General features: G+C 40.4%; 1 protein-coding gene and 1 long non-coding RNA gene across 3 annotated transcripts; one reads left to right on the top strand and one right to left on the bottom strand.

Moving 5' to 3' along the window:
* Positions 1 to 1,276: 1,276 nt before the first annotated feature.
* On the bottom strand, positions 1,277 to 13,642 carry LOC108707130 (protein yippee-like 1). 2 transcript variants are annotated; one of them, XM_018244116.2, is made up of 5 exons: positions 13,418 to 13,642; positions 7,167 to 7,445; positions 5,145 to 5,188; positions 3,064 to 3,172; positions 1,277 to 2,631 (listed from the first exon to the last, which is right to left on the bottom strand). In XM_018244116.2, the coding sequence occupies exons 2-5, from the start codon at positions 7,281 to 7,283 to the stop codon at positions 2,542 to 2,544; spliced, it is 360 nt and encodes a 119-aa protein (XP_018099605.1). In that variant the 5' UTR covers positions 7,284 to 7,445; positions 13,418 to 13,642; the 3' UTR covers positions 1,277 to 2,541. The 2 variants fall into 2 exon arrangements, with proteins under 2 accessions (XP_018099605.1, XP_041436240.1); XM_041580306.1 differs by having other exon boundaries at positions 13,465 to 13,642.
* Positions 13,643 to 13,838: 196 nt separating this feature from the next.
* Positions 13,839 to 14,804, top strand: LOC108707131. The gene is made up of 2 exons (XR_001934229.2): positions 13,839 to 14,406; positions 14,550 to 14,804. It is a non-coding gene; the product is annotated as an uncharacterized LOC108707131 (long non-coding RNA).
* Positions 14,805 to 16,678: the final 1,874 nt, after the last annotated feature.

Raw genomic sequence — 16,678 nt, 5'->3', positions numbered from 1 at the left:
GCTGCCCCAGTCATGTGACTTGTGCCTGCACTTTAGGATGGAACTACTTTCTGGCAGGCTGTTATTTCTCCTACTTAATGCAACTGAATCAGTCTCAGTGGGACTTGGGTTTTACTATTAAATGCGGTTCTTAGCTCTTCCAGGCAGCTGTTATCTTGTGTTAGGGAGCTGCTATCTTGTTACCTTCCCATTGTTCTGTTGTTAGGTTGCTGGGGGGGGGGTATGATATCCCTCCAACTTGCAGTACAGCAGTAAAGAGTGATTGAAGTTTTATCAGAGCACAAGTCACATGACTGGAGGCAGCTGGGAAATTGACAATATGTCTAGCCCCATGTCAGATTGAATATACCAAAATTTGTTTGCTCTTTTGAAAAATGGATTTCAGTGCAGAATTCTGCTGGAGCAGCACTATTAACTGATGCGTTTTGAAAAAAATATGTTCCCTTTAAGTCCCTCTTGTCACAGAGCTTAGGCTTCAATATACATTTTTCTAGGCACTCCATATGTAGAATTAGCTCAGCTGCTACTTATGGAGACAGAAAACCACCCAGAAAGTTGAGGAAAAATGTCTCAGAGATAGAAAACACTCATAGCGCTCTATTATTCTGTGAATGTATTTATATCCCTATGTTATGTTAATGGGGTTACAACAAAAACCTCCATGGAATGAATGCTCACAGATTATATATGTTCAGCCACACAATTATCCAAAAGTCAACCCTAGTGGCGATTAGAAATCTCTGAATAACCAATGCACTGAAAAAAGAGGTTTCCAGCCTTCAGTCATATAGAATTCACAAGCATAAAGTGCAGTCCGGCCTCCACTAGATATGATTAAGCAGCGCTGCTTCTGCGGGTACTGAAACAGTTATATAAGGGATATTTGGGGGAATATAATTTCTATTGCAAGGATTCCCATAATATCATTTAGTCAAAAGTGCTCACAGTAATTGTAGTGTAGAATAAAAAAATAAATGGCGTCTCAGACTCAAGCCATTTTTCTGTTAAGTCTTCCCCTGGCTGAATAACAGTATATTGCCCTATAAACAAGCCCAGAATAGTCAGTACTTCCCAAGTTTTATTCTTTGAAGGGAAACCTAACTGTGGGAAAGACTGCAGGGCAACTAAAGACTTCAACCAAGTATGTCGCTGCCTCACCAACTGGGGCTGAACCACAACTTGTGCGATCATTGTCGAGTTGTAGATCAGCCACATTCACATGGAGAGGTAGAACAATGGGGAGATAAGTTACATAAACAGCAAAACACTGCTGCAAGTTTGCATAATGGTGCATCAAGTGTGATAATAAAGCCCATGTGAACTGAAAGTGACTGCAGTTGTGCACATTTAATAATCAGGGTACTTCATTCTTAATAGATTCCTCTATATTATTGTTTCTTAATATTTCTTAAAACACTTTGTAGGATATGATTTAACCAGCAAACCACCCACACCCAAAAATAGACTTGATTCATGGTTACGAAAGAATCGGGGGGCTCCCATAGTTTAGGACTAAGCTGTGTGAATGCGCTGAATGGAAAGATTTCCTAAAATGCTTGTGCGCAAAAAGGAGAACCACCACAAATAACTTATTTCCTTTTGTCCTCTTTGTCCAGTGCATTCAATGAAATGCTGAATGGTTTATGGAACCTGCCATAAGACCCATTGAGAGGCAGCTGCTGCCTGTTCTTTCCTGATCGCTTCCATATTTCACTGCAATCTGGCCACTCCCCATAAGGACTCTGCTTTTCCTTGAAATGTCACAAATAGACACATAAACCTGCAGTTAGTCTGGAATTTCACAGAGTCTCTGACTCTTTCATTACAGAAACATTTGTAAATAGAAAACGACGTGTGAAAGCCACTGTGTCCTCACTGTCTTCCAAAATCTTCATTCAACAGTAAAGGGTGTGAAGTCTGAAGTACAGTGACTTCTGCTTCTCCTCCTCACTTATGTGTGGAACCCAATGCACTGCAATACGTTCCTGACTGCAAATGGTGTGAGGATAGAGAAAAACCAACTGGGTGCGTAGGATTCTTGTTCTTCCTGTCTAAAGCAAAATGGTTTCCTCAGTTTCCCAACTGCTCAGCCAGCATGTAGAGAATCAGGAGGAAAACCGCAGAGCAAACGCATGCAGGAAAATAGAACCTCAAATCAACATTAAGGTATTCACAGGTTCACAGGAGAATTGTGTCTCTTGGACTTGCACGTTGGGAAAATCTCTTTCAAATGCATTGCAGACCCCCTACAGCAGCAATGGGGGTTCACAACTGTTCACACACAAGAAGAAAACATTTAGAAGAGAAAAAATTGACAAGGTGTAAAAAGGAGGAGGAAAAGCCTTTTTTTGGACACTCCAGCTAGAATACCACCATCAGCTGCTCTCCAAGTCTGAGGTTAGGTTTTCTGGGTTTTTTTCTCTAAAGTTCAATGATATTTTTTTTTCAATTTGCCCAAAACGAGTTCCGTAGGTTAATATGTCACGTCATCTGTAATGTAAATATCACAGACATAACCTAAAGTAGGGCAGTGCATGGAGCTCACTCCCAGCCATTGTCTTTTATCATGTGAGCCAGTTCTATTATAAATTTGCCTTCCTTGTATTTCTGACTGCTCTCGAAGGCATGCTCCTGCACAGGGAAGAAGAAAAAAAAAAAGAGAAAGCACATACAACATTACATTCATAATACAAACAAGTATGCAGACCTCTTGTCCAAAATGAACTTTATTACACACAATATATCACATAGATTCAAGTGACGGCGACCCACAGCCATCTGCCACATAAACTGCCCCCTGATTACCTGTAAGTTATGGATTAAGTATTCATTATGCATTAAGTAGTCCATATTATGCACTGCTTGCTATAGGCCAGTTACCAAATTAGGGGGAGTGGAAATCTATGGTGATAAAACACTGCAGAGACAAAGCAACAGATGACTATATTTTCTACCCAGCCCAATATATGTGTGTTTTGGAACCATTTTCTGCTTGACAGATGCAAGAGGATCAAGTTAGAACATTTTAGAGCTTGCATGCAACAGTGATGTGCTGAAACTCACATATTTCCAGCCGAGGGTGGTTTTACAGTTCTCACAGTATATATCAGCCACTGCGTGCAGCCCTGTTAGAAGAACCCTCTCTTCTGCTGGACCACATCCCACATTCACCCTGCAGGATAGAGGCACATGATTAAATGTCCACTTATATTGCTCCTGTAGGTCATTACTATAAAATCCTGCTGCTGTACAAGTGCAAGACATGCAGATCATATCACTACAGGTTTCATGTGAATGCAGTACAGGACTATGCATGGTTAATCTAAATGTAAAAACAACGCATAGCACCTGGTCCTGTACAATTTTCTGCTTGCTAAATTCTCCACATCTTATTTTGGCTGACTCGCAGATCAGATATGATCTATACCAGGTGTGTGAGCTCTACCTCTGCACATCAGCATTTTCGCCTAAGATGTTCTTTTTATAGCCCACGAGTTGGACAGCCACTCACAAGACTATTAATAAAGATGTGACCTGTAGAAGACAAGCTTAACAAGCTCAGACTAAAATAACCTATGCTTCCCTTTCACTGCCTTGTGATTCAGTAGTAATTGGCAGCAGTATGGGCAGCGTGACTGAGGTTTGGGGTATTTGCCTGGGAAGATTAATGTAGTGCAGGGGCAGGTGAAGTTTCCATCAGTATTGATCGATTAGGACTCTTACAGATTTGTTGCTCATTTTGCTGTGGCCCTGACTTGAAGGGCTTTTTACACACATTGTATTTGAATTAAGTATCTATTCAAATGTATAAGGTACATTAACATTTACTCTATAAACAGTGAACTGTATGAGCCCTTAGATTGGGGCTATCTTAAGGCCTCTGTGCTGTATGTGGCCCTTCATGGACATTTTATGGCCCTGGTCTGCGCAAAGGTTCCACAGACACCTCCAACGTGACAAATAATCAGCCTACCGCATATACAAATAAACACAGCACTTACTTATTCTACAAGCACAGCACTCCCTTATTGTGCAACACACTAGCAGCTGACTTGCCTCCATCACTGTGTGTAACCCACTCATTTTGCATACGGTAATACAGTTTTGTAATCATATTGTCCTATTTCTTTAATTCTATTCACAAATAATCCGAATATCTTCAATCCTTTAATCCATATTCTGACCTTTTCTACCCTACCTTTTACAACTGTGCAGTGTCCTCCATATCTATTTCAATGCAAATTGAAAAAAAAACTGTAGTCTCTTGCCTTCCCCACCTCCTGAAAAACGGCTGAACATAAATAGGTTTAGGTGTGGATTATAAAAAATAGCATAGCATCAGATTGTAATTTCATTTTTCTAACCTACCTTAACCACTACTACATAATATTCAGGGGCAGATTTATCAAGAGTCGAATATAAAATTCGAATTTTCAAGTTTTTTTATGGTCTTCAGGGGCAGATTTATCAAGAGTTGAATATAAAATTCGAATTTTCAAGTTTTTTTATGGTCAACTGTCAAATTAGACTAGGGAGTGATTCGAATTAGATTCAAATAATTCTCATTTGAGTTTCATCATACATACTCTGGCCCTTTAAGAACTCAAATTCGACTATTCGCCACCTAAAACCTGCCGAATTGCTCTTTAAGACAATGGGAAAGGTCCAGATCAATTTGGAGTTGTTTGCAGCCTTTCTGACATTCAAGGTTTTTTTGCAGAAAAAAACTTGAACCGAGTTTTTTAAATTTGAATCAAATTTGACTTGAATTCAATTTGCGTTTTCGGGTCGATTCTATTCACTCAACTTTTAAAAATTCTATTTTTTTTTATATATATACACACATTGTCGAATTTTGAGTTATGGGAGTAAAAAAAAAAAAAAAAAAAAAAAAAAAAAAAACTTACATGAATTCGAAATTCGACCCTTGATAAATGTGCCTCGCCATATCAGCAACATGGCCCCTATAGTCTTAAGGACTTTAGGAGTTTATGATAGTCATTACAGGAGTAATTTATATATGCATATAAAACCCATAAAGGGAGAAATGAAAAAGATTTTAAAAACTTAAGCAGACTGGCGAGAGAAGTCAGGGTGTAAATTGTTTAAAGACTGTAAATCTGTAATGTCCAGAGTGTACTTACACTGAATTAAAGAGGTAGGCTCTCCCTTGACTTCCCTGAAATGACTGCAGATAGAAAAAAAAAAAAAAAAAATGATGATTCGTCCTTCTTTTGCAAAAGGTAATAATGTAATGTACTGAACATACCAAATATTATCCCTCTGATTCTGGAAAATGTAAACCATAAAAACATTCAAGGGACACAAATGGCTATCTTTTTTTTTTTTAAAAAAAAAAACTATTTTCCTTTTTGGTTATAAGGTGCAACCTAGAATATGCAAAAGATACGAAAAACCTGTAAAATTTATCCTTAGAAACTAGAGATGCACTGAATCCAGGATTCGGTTCGGGATTCGGCCAGGATTAGGCCTTTTTCAGCAGGATTCGGCCAAATCCTTCTGCCAGGCCAAACCGAATCCGAATTTGCTTATGCAAATTAGGGGCGGGGAGGGAAATCACGTGACTTTTTGTAAGAAAACAAGGAAGTAAAAAAAATCCCCCTTCCCACCCCTAATTTGCATATGTAAATTAGGGTTCGGATTCAGCCAAATCTTTCACAAAGGATTCGGCCTAATCCAAAATAGTGGATTCGGTGCATCCCTATTAGAAACAGTGCTTTAAGATGTCATCAGTTATAATTTGGGCTTGATTTTTATTTTATTGTACAGTTTTGGTCTCCAGTGCTCAAACAGGACATTATTGAAGTAGAGAGGGTACAGAGAAGGTGGTAAAAGGTATGGAAAATCTTAGCTACAAGGAAAGACTGGACAAGTTGGGGATGTTCACACTGGAGAAGAGGCGCTTAAAGGAGAAGGAAAGGCATCCTGCACTTGGGGGGGTGCCAAGTGTTAGGCACCCCTTAGTGATTGTATTGACTTACCTGAAACCCCAGGCCAGTGCTCCTATCAGCAGAAAATGGCACCAACCCCGGGCTCTTCCCCCCCCCCCCTCAAACTGTAGAGGCTTCAAATTTTTTTTATTTATTTTTTTTTGCGTGGAGGTCCCCTTTAAGGAAAGTGAGAAATTGATGAGGAATGCACACACAAGTGCATGAAAAATGGAAGGGAGATGAGGCACATGACAGGGGTAAAAAAAAAAAAAAAAAAAAAGGGTATAAAAAATGTTAACTGAAAAAGATTGAATCCATTGGAAAACAGGAGAATTACCGAGAGCACACAGCTATTGTCCAGGTATGCAGGTGATAGTGAGAGGGAAGTGAACATAGGTATAGGGGCTAAAAAGGGATGACACTCTGAAATATATTAAAAGATAATCAAAGGTCAGTCGGAGCAGAATATTGTGGAAGATAGGTACTTCAGAGTACCTCCAAGCTAAATGATCAATCCGTATGTGTGATAGCAATTACAAGGTGCCCCAGTGTACAAGTAACAGGTGCCTGGTTGTGGGCAGTGGAACAGTGATCGGTTGTCCCACCAGTTATAATGGTGTATTCAGAGCTGCTTTGGTTGATGTACAGTGCCACATCCTAAACACAGCTTTTGACATAGAAAATGCTGCAGGGCACCGTTAGAGACTTTCTTGTGGGGCTATGCTGCGAATATGCCGAATTTCCTAAGAGAAATGATTCTACAGCTTTTAACCTGCCAAGAAAAGAAAATCTCATGACGTTTATGGCCTGTATGTGTCATTTGAGACGTGTGTGAATTTAATGCTAACTCTCTTGTTTTTAACTCTGCAGCAACCGCAAGCAATTCTCAGAAAGTTTTAAATATTCACACAAGTCAATCAATTTCAACCTGCCTGTGATGCCCTTGGGTTCATCTGCTGAACTCCACTTGATTTAGAAAAAAATGCAACACAGATATCACACAGAAGTATTAAGTCTATACCATCTGTGTACAATGAGAAGGAAAGGTATAATCACTAGGGAGATTGCAGGGGTCACCACCAGATCATTATGTACTGGAACTTGTATGTTTTACACATGATGTTAAAAATAATGTATACACGTTGCTTTATTATACCAAAATAAAAATACAGTTTGCAGGGTATATTTCAGGGTATACTGAAGAAATGCACTTGCCTTGGATATCAGTTCGTCGTGGTTGGCTAAATGTGCCCTACAGTGAATACAGCTGTAAGTTCTATGGCAGTTTGGCAGGTAAGCCTGGAAAGTTTTTGATTTTGTCATCTTCACCATGTCTGCTGGTGGATCTTCATTCAGCTCTGGGCTGGCACTTGAAGAATTACAACTTTGCTGCACTCGCTGACAAAAGAAACACTGGAAAATACATGCAAAAGCCGTTGTTGGTTTGGAGAGTGTGTGGCACTTCCCACACAGGCACCAGGGGAGAAAGTCAATCTGTAATGAAGAGAGAAAAACACAAGGAATGTAGCAATTCAACAATCTGAACTGGTAAAAGCAGAATATGCCATTTTACTTTTGTAGGTCACTGGAAGCAATTCATACACACATCCATAAATATGTACTGTAGGCAGGTCACTAGGTTAATCCACAATTTAGAATCTCCGGAATGGCCAACTGTTCTAACAGATAACAGGCAAAGAACAGATGTTGGTCTTTTTAAAGGGCCAGTGAAAGAAAAACAAAGATCTAATGTACACAGATATACAAAGTGCAGCAAATTTGTTATTGGAATAAGTGAGCATTTGTTCTGGGAAATGTTACTACAGGAATATTGCTTAAACATCAAGCTTTAGGGTGATTTAGAAAAACACGGGAAACATAAAAATCACAGAAGTCCCAGAAGTGTGCCTAGAGAGAAAAACATGCACTTATATTGGCTGTTTCTTTGTGCAGCTGCCCAGGGGTCAGACGAGGAGAGTCACTGCATGAATTGTAGGCAACAGGCTTTGCTTGGAATACCAGGTTAAAGGCTGAATAAGGTCCTCTCAGTATTCCTCCACAAATAACCTTCTCCCACCAATCTCTCTAAGTGTTATTTGTTTTGTGTTTATATTGAAAGACTTAGGTTAGTCTTTAAAAAAACTAAAGAGAATTTATAGCTTTGGGTTTAAAGGTTTTTTTTGGGCTTTATGTTTTTTTGGGGAGGTTTAAGACTTTTAGGATCTAATGAAACATCCACAAAAGCAAATATAACAATGCTTTCACCAGCCCCTGCCTTTTCAATCTGCTGTCTCATACAGTAATATCTGGTGAAGGGGGTTTCGACATTCTTAAACATATTAAAGGGATTCTGTCATGATTTTTATGTAGTTTTTATTTCTAAATTACACTGTTCTCACTGCAAATACAATACAATACAATATAAAATTCCATTCCTGAACCCGCAAGTGTATTTTTTTAAGTTGTAATATTGGTGTGTAGGCAGCCATCTCGGGTCATTTTGCCTGGTCATGTGCTTTCCGAAAGAGCCAGCACTTTGTGATTGAACTGCTTTCTGGCAGGCTGTTGTTTCTCCTAATTAAAGTGTCGCAGTGGGACATGGGTTTTTACTATTGAGTGCTGTTCTTAGATCTACCAGGCAGCTGTTAACTTGTGTTAGGGAGCTGTTATCTGGTTACCTTCCCATTGTTCTTTTGTTTGGCTGCTGGGGGGGGGGGGAAGGGAGGGGGTAGATATCACTCCAACTTATAGTACAGCAGTACAGAGTGACTGATGTTTATCAGAGCACAAGTTACATGACCAGGGGCAGCTGGAAAAATTACAAAATGTCTAGCCCCATGTCAGATTTCAAAATTAAATATTAAAAAAATCTGTTTGCTCTTTTGAGAAATGGATTTCAGTGCAGAATTCTGCTGGAGCAGCACTATTAACTGATTCATTTTGAATTTTTTTCTCCATGACAGTATTTACATGACAACATCAAAATATAACTTACAACACAACCATCCAATAGCTGGCCTGTTGTGTCTAAGGTGCTTGTTATATAACAAAAGTTAAATATTTTGCAATAGGTCTTCTAAATGTATGGTTTGACTATTTGTTCAGCAGTTCTCCAGTTTAGGATTTCGGCAGCTATCGGGTTGCTAGGGTTCAATTTACTCTAGCAACTAGGAAGTAGGACAGAATGGAAAATAAATAGGAGAGGGCCTGGACAGAAAAATAAGGAATCAGTGTATTTCAGATTCTGCACCTTCCAAACTTCTGCGTCAATAACAACAGTGCAGGTTGAGAGTATATTGCTCAGGACTTCCTCTTATGTGTGGTTAGTAAAGTAAAAAATACAAACAAGGCAACTAGCAAAGGAAGCAAAAGTAAACCTATGCATGGTATGTGAATGTGGGCAAGCAATTAACAGAGTGTCCATATTACTGCACATCTATAAACAGCCACATATGCCTAACTATATGCCACGACCTTGCAACTATAAAAAGCTGCTCCTAATTTAGACTTGTAATAAACTGCAAAGAGCAGCAACAATAACAGCTTGCACTATTTATACAAGCAAAGGAATAGTAGGTCAGAACATTCAGATTTAACTAATACTACAGAAAGCAACTAGTACCCGTTATCCAGAAAGCTCTGAATTATAGGAAGGCCATCTACCATAGATTCCATTTTTAAAAGGATTTACTTTTTCTCTGTAACAATAAAACAGTATCTTGTGTTGGTCCAAATGAAGATAGAACTAATTCTTATTAAAGGCAAAACATTCCTATAGGTTTATTTAATGTTTAAGAAGATCCAAAATACGGAAAGAACAGTTATCCAGAAAACTTCAGGTCCTGGGCATTCTGGATAACAGGTCACATACCGGTTTATGATCAACAGGTTCCACATTCTTAGGTATTTTGCATTATTTAAAAGGGGTTGTTCACCTTCAAACGATGTCGCCAAACTAGCTGATCTCGCTCTGATACGCCCACATTGAGGTGGGCGATACCGGGCTGTTACGATCATGGGAGCTAGGGCCCAATGATCGAATCATAATGTATCCGATATGGGCGGTCGGATCGCGGGACCGCATAAACTCACTGATAGGGCCGCGATTCAACTGGATTTTTTAACCTGCCGATCGAGATCGATAGGAGAAGCCCGTCGGATAGCCCCACACACGGGCCAATAAGCTGCAGACTTGGTCTGTTGGCAGCTTTTATCAGCCCCTGTATGGGGGCCTTATAGGAACAGTAACACCAAAAACTGAAAGTGTTTTAAAGTAATGAAAATATCATGTAGTGTTGCCATGCACTGGTAAAACTGATGTGTTTTCTTCAGAAACACTACTATAGTTGTGCTGAGTAGCAATGGCGGAAACTGAAAAACGGCTATATGGCACAGGATAAATAATGGATAACAGATAACACCATTATGTTCTACAGAGCTTATCTGCATCTGCTGTGTAACTTGAGTCTTTTCTCCTTTGAATAGCTGCCCCCATGGCTACACAGCCGCTTATTTATATAAACAATAGTAGTGTTTCTGAAGCAAACACAGTAGTTTTACTAGTGCAGGGCAAAACTGCATTATATTTTTATTACTTTAAAACAATTACATTTTTTTTATGTTACTGGTACATTTGTTATCTTTGTCCCTGCTGCACTGAAGCCCAGAGTTTTATTTAAGCCAGCTGTTGGAATTGATACAATAGTTGCCAATATTCCACAGATACTGTTGAGAAATGTAGCAACCAATATTTATCAACTAAATGTAGCAAATTGTAACAGTTCAGATGGTCCTGGATCACTGAGCTGCCAGATTGCACAATCATTCGAACAGATAGAAAAGCAAAAGAAACAAAAAATGTTGAAGTTCCTGTAAGTGTTAACAAAGTAACAATGTGGCACAAATGAGCACATGTAGAAAGGAAACATTTGTGCCAGATATGAATACTGTTATCACATGGCTTAAACTCAGAAGCAAAGGGGTTAATTTACAAATACTGAGGCACTGTAGAGCAGGCAAACACTAGGGTGTTTATGTTTATATTTACAATACTACCATGTAGATCAAAACAGATAGAATAAAAAAGGAAATGAAATACAAATAGACTGGTAAATTAAATATCAAGCTTAGCAGTCTCCTGCCATTCAGAAACGTCTGTTCAAACCATATGTACGCAAATATATCACATGTATAGTGACATTTAGCCCTACTAAAATGTATTAAGAATAAGAAAATCACAGTATTTACTAGATGGTATAAACCTAGCCCACACACACCACTTTGTTGATAAGGAATAGATGAAGTATGAGCCACTAAACAACAACCATGAATTCCAGACTGGAAAAAAATGTAAAAAAAAAAAAAATTCTGAGCAAAGTCCACAGATCCGTTTAGCTTGACTAAAGCTGGAGCACAATAAGTGAATCACGTAGTCTGGAAACACTGCAGTTCTCAATCCCCTCTCCTGGCTTTAGGCTATAAATAGAAAGTGTTCATTCAGGAAAGCAAGACTCTGTGACAGCTCAATGTGATCACCTATGAAACACTCACAGTCGTCTTACACGTAAACAGCAACTTGCCCTTCAAAAAAAAATCCACCTCTCTTCCACATTCACAAAATCATTAAAAAAAATAAACTAAAATAAACTGGCGATAGGTATGGCTTGCTGTGAATACAGGCCAGTGCATGTAATGCAATTGGGAGGGGGCAGGAGAGAGGAATAAGTATTGGCTTTGTTGTGCATAAAATGAGCAGTCTGTGCCAAAGCTGGTGGGCAGAAGACAAAAATGTCTGTCGTCTCATTCAACACCTACCCCAGCCATTCTGGCCAATTACAATAGATCTCTAGATGTTTCATTTACAGCGTCAGCAAAACATTGTGGCTTGTCGTGGCACACTGATCAGAGAAAAGTGCAGATCGGTCCAAGCTGGAAGGGTTAAACACCACAGCCGTTGGAATATTTTAACATTTATTTAACTGCCAAAAAGTTATCCAACAGTTGTCTTGAACAAATACTAAATGAGTCAATATATTATTTGCTGGTGTTTATTAAAGAAACAAAATAAAACATAAACACTGCGGTTCGCTCTCACTTGATCCAAAAGTCACATACAGGTATTTATGATAATGTACTGGTGCCCATGCTGTTTTATAATAGCCCTGATTATACAAAAATAACATATTCCAGAGGAGGGACCCGTGACACTAGCTAATTACACAGTTATTCAATCATACACTTAACCTTTTCAGCGTGGAGAACAAAAGAATGGTGCACAAGGCAGGAAGATGAGGTATAACCAGACTACAACTAAATATCCTGCCAGACTAGAACAGCTGCTTATTCTTTGTCAAGCCAAACAGCGTACAGAGCTGCAGTTCAACAACAGAAGGGACATTATAGAAGGACAGGAGCATTTTAATAAACCAAAAATATATATATATATATATATATATATATATATATATATATATATATATATATATATATATATATAAGCTATGCTGCATTGTAAGCTTTGCAATCACAAGCAGAACTTTCTTTGTGTCCAGTCAGACCTAAACAGCAGCAGCAGCAAGAGAAATATATACAAGCACTGCTCTCAGACACACTGACCTGCTTTCTGTTCCTTATAATGACAGATTATAGAGATAATAAAAAAAGGTCGCCCCACTAAAAATCCAAAGAAGTCTTATAAAAAGCAATGAGACACAGTGACTACAGACACACTAGAATATTGACTGCCAGGTGGGTCAGTTACACAAAGGCAAGGGCTGCCAGTAGAAATGAGGTCAGATTATCATGGGTCAGAAAGACAAGAAGCCCATGATGTCATAAGTATTCTATAGCTCTGGCACTGAGCCTACTCAGCAGGAACCCCCTAACCCTAATGATAATAGATATCAGTGTATGATATTTGAATAAAACATATCAACTGTCAGTATCTGGCTGAGCTCACAAGGCAACTGGCACAGCCATGCTTTGCTTTTAAACAATGAAGCTTTGCTGCTGCCATTGTGTGTTATGTGTGAGTGTGTTGTGTGTGTGAGTGTGTGTTGTGTGTGTGAGAGAGTGTGTGTGTGCGATAGAGAGAATGTGAGTGAGAGAGTGTGTTGTGTTTGTGAGTAAGTGTGTGTGTGTGTGTGTGTGTGTGATATGTTGCCCCTGTGTCCGTGGACAATACTATAAGTGTGTAACAAGAGACAGAGGGGCCAGTGCTGGTGGCTGTATATACAAAGCTTTATAAGGATCTATTTGCTAAAGGACATAAGAAGTGTGTGCGAGTGTCCCACAGCTGCCTCAGTCAGGAGGATTCATTGAGGGCTGCCCGGAGTGTAGGGGATAAAGCCGCCAGTAGCAGGAGGGCCGCAGCTTGCACGTCCCTACACTTCCCCTCTGCGTCACAAGGCAACGCTGCTTCTCGTTTTCCATTCACACAGAAGTGTCAGTTCTCGTGTCTTCCTCACCCTCAGGGCCCCCGGTTCTACCCCTCGGTTATCCTCCCGTTCCTCACACTAAGACGCTGGCTGGCTCGTCTCTTTTTTCTCCGTTTGACACGGCGCCGCTCATTCTCCAGATGGATTCAACACTCCAGCCCCTGCCACGTTCCCTTGCTCCTCCCGCCGCTTTTGTTTTGTTTCTAACTGGAAAACGGTGAACGGCGGTTTACAGAGAAGAGGGGGCAGCCTACGTAAGAAGGGGTGTCCGCGGCAACCAATCTTCGACGAAGATACAGTTTGCTGTCATAAAACTTAAGGGCCAATCGGACTGGAGCATAAGGAAATGGAGGTCGGTGGGTATGCGTCACAGCCAATCAACGTCTAGTCTTCGTTAGCTCACACCAATAGAACGCTGAGGCTTTCTTGAGACAAAGGATGTTTTGGTTGCGGTCGGGGAGGAGAATACAGTGCGTGGTGTGGCTTAAGTTGACAGCGAAGCGCCACCGAACTAGAAATGTGATTGGTTGTAAGTCATTGCTATCATTATCGCTGCCCAATTAAACCTGGGGGCGGGTACCTCGGGTGTTGTTTGGGTGCCTAACAACAGGCGCGACTCCGAGCAGCACGCGGCAGCAGTGGGAGGAGCTTTCGGAGCGCGCTTAAGAGATAAACAACAGGCGCGTGACGACATGTATGTAATGCAAATGTTTTCTCGTGTGGGGCTGCTCAGAGCTGGGAGTCCGCAGAGTCTCAACACGCGGTCTAACAAACGGCGTTATAACAAACAGCGTCATAACATGTGAATGGCCACAAGCAGCGTCCGCCATACTTGCCACATGTGCAACAACAAGAGCAAAAGCAAAGTCAGCTGTGTCATACTGTCATACTGTGATTAGCTTTGTGCTGCTCTTCTGTTGTTTGTGCGCAGTCTTCAAGGAAATGTCTATAAAACAAGTAGCACAATCAATTAGGGACTATTTAATGCCATTTACTGGACAACAAGCAAAGTAGATTGTGTGAGTGGATTTGTATTTGTCTATTTATCAAGTGTCAGTAACACATGAAGGTGATGTTGACCTTAACAGAAACATTTCTATATTTTTAGCTTATACACTGAAACCTCCATTTTAAGTTTTCCCACATTTTACATTTTTATTAGTGGTCGAGACAAAGGATGTTTTGGTTGCGGCCGGGGAGGAGAATACAGCGTGCGGTGTGGCTTAAGTTGACAGCGAAGCGCCACCGAACTAGAAATGTGATTGGTTGTTAGTCATCGCTATGATTAACGCTGCCCATTTCATTTAAGTAATGTTTTCTCAGATTTTACATCAAAATGTTGTCCTGATGTTCCCAAAATGGCTTTTTTCCTCTATGGATGTCATTATTTGTGAAATAAAGAGGTTTAAAATACTAACCAGATGTATATTTTGCCATGGTCCTGCCTGTATGTAAATGGTCAAGTCCAATGAGTCTGTCCCTTATACAGTCTTGTACCAATCACTTATTGCTTTACATTGTGTATGTGATAGAGGCTCATGCCCCCCCATAGTGTAACATTAACGCTGCAATCAGGTCTGGACTGAGAATTAAAATAGGCCCTGGCATTTCAGGTACACAGAGGCCCAAGTAGCCCACACACAGGCCCAAACAGCCCCCGCCAGCCCACTAAATACTGACTTTCTATGGAACCTTATAGCAGCCCCTCTGGCATTTGCCAGAACCTACAGATTGCCAGTCCGGGCCTGGCTGCAATGTTTAACCTTGTTATTAACACAGTAAATATTGTATCTCAAAGTAAAACAGACTCCTGTGCTTATATCCGTTCAGTACTTGAAGAAAAAGTTACTTTAATACATTTCCCTGATTTTTCATTTTCCCTTAATAGACATAATTTTTTCCTGGTCCCCTGAAAAACCTAAAATGGGGGTTCTAGTGTATGTTATTTTGTCATATATAGTGGGGTGCACTGAATCCACTATTTTGGATTTGGCTGAATCCTTTGCGAAAGATTCGCCGAATACTGACCTGAATCCTAATTTGCATATGCAAATTAGGGTGGGAAGGGGAAACAATTTCTTACTTCCTTGTTTTGTGACAAAAAGTGTCGCAATTTCCCTTCCCTGTCCCTAATTTGCATACGCAAATTCAGTTCGGCCAGACAGAAGGTTTACGGCCGAATCCAAATCCCGCTGATAAAGTCAGAATCCTGGATTCGGTGCATCCCTACTTTGTAGCTATATGCATTTTAAAAGCTACGGCTGAATTTATTAGATACATTTTTCAACCTGCTCTATTGAACTGAACCTGCTAGGGCCTGCCAGAGAACCTGACCTCTGAGACTTATTGTCACAGCCATTAAAAGTAAAATAGTCGATAAACTATAGCTCTATATAAACCAATGGGAATTTGCCTGGAGAGGGGCCAGCTGGAAACTCGCTAATATCCTGGCAGACCAGTTGAACTTGGACTACTATGCTAGTTTGTTTGCTGTGCTTTAACTCAGGGCTGCTCCTGTCATGTGATGAGGACCTTGCCTCAGGTGATCGGGAGTAGCCAGTTATCAGGAGCTTTGGTAATTTAAGGGTCTGGCCACAGGGGCAGATTCGGGGAGATTAGTCGCCAGGTGACAAATTTCCTCTTCTTCAGCGACTAATCTCCCTGATCTGCCTTCCGCCGGCTAAAGTGAAAATCGGCTGGGGGCAGGCACTCGTAACGCTTTGTTTTCTGAAGTTTCCTCGTGAGGCAATTACGGGCGACTTTGGAAAACGAAGCGATCTGAGTGCCTACCCCCATGCGATTTTCATTTTAGCCGGCGGAAGGCAGATCGGGAAGATTAGTTGCGCGAAGAATAGGAGATTTGTTGCCTGGCGACTAATCTCCCCCGAATCTGCCCTCGTGGCCAGACCCTTAAAGGAATTGTTCAGTATAAAAGCTGGGCAAATAGACTGCGTAAAATAGAAAATATTTTCAATATAGCTCGTTAGACATTCAGTCACTCCAGCCTTTATAGATTACGTTTTTTGGCTAACATAATAGCCAGAACACTACTTCCTGCTTTGCAGCTCTCCTATTGGTTATCAGTCACTGACCAATCAACGACTTTAGAGGGGAAATATGTGCCATAACTGTTTACTTTTGAATCTGAACTGTATGCTAAAGATTAATTGTGAACTCACTGAACAGTTATGTCAGTGACCCCATGTGGCCCCCCTTCAAGTCGCTGACTAACACAGGGTTAGAGAGCTGAAAAGCAGGAAGCTTTATTCTGTTCTGTTACACATCCACTCA

This window comes from Xenopus laevis, chromosome 1S (genome assembly GCF_017654675.1).
Source record: "Xenopus laevis strain J_2021 chromosome 1S, Xenopus_laevis_v10.1, whole genome shotgun sequence".
NCBI classification, from domain to species: Eukaryota; Metazoa; Chordata; class Amphibia; order Anura; family Pipidae; genus Xenopus; species Xenopus laevis.
Note: the sequence above shows the minus strand (reverse complement) of the source record. Positions and strands in the feature narration are given on the sequence as shown.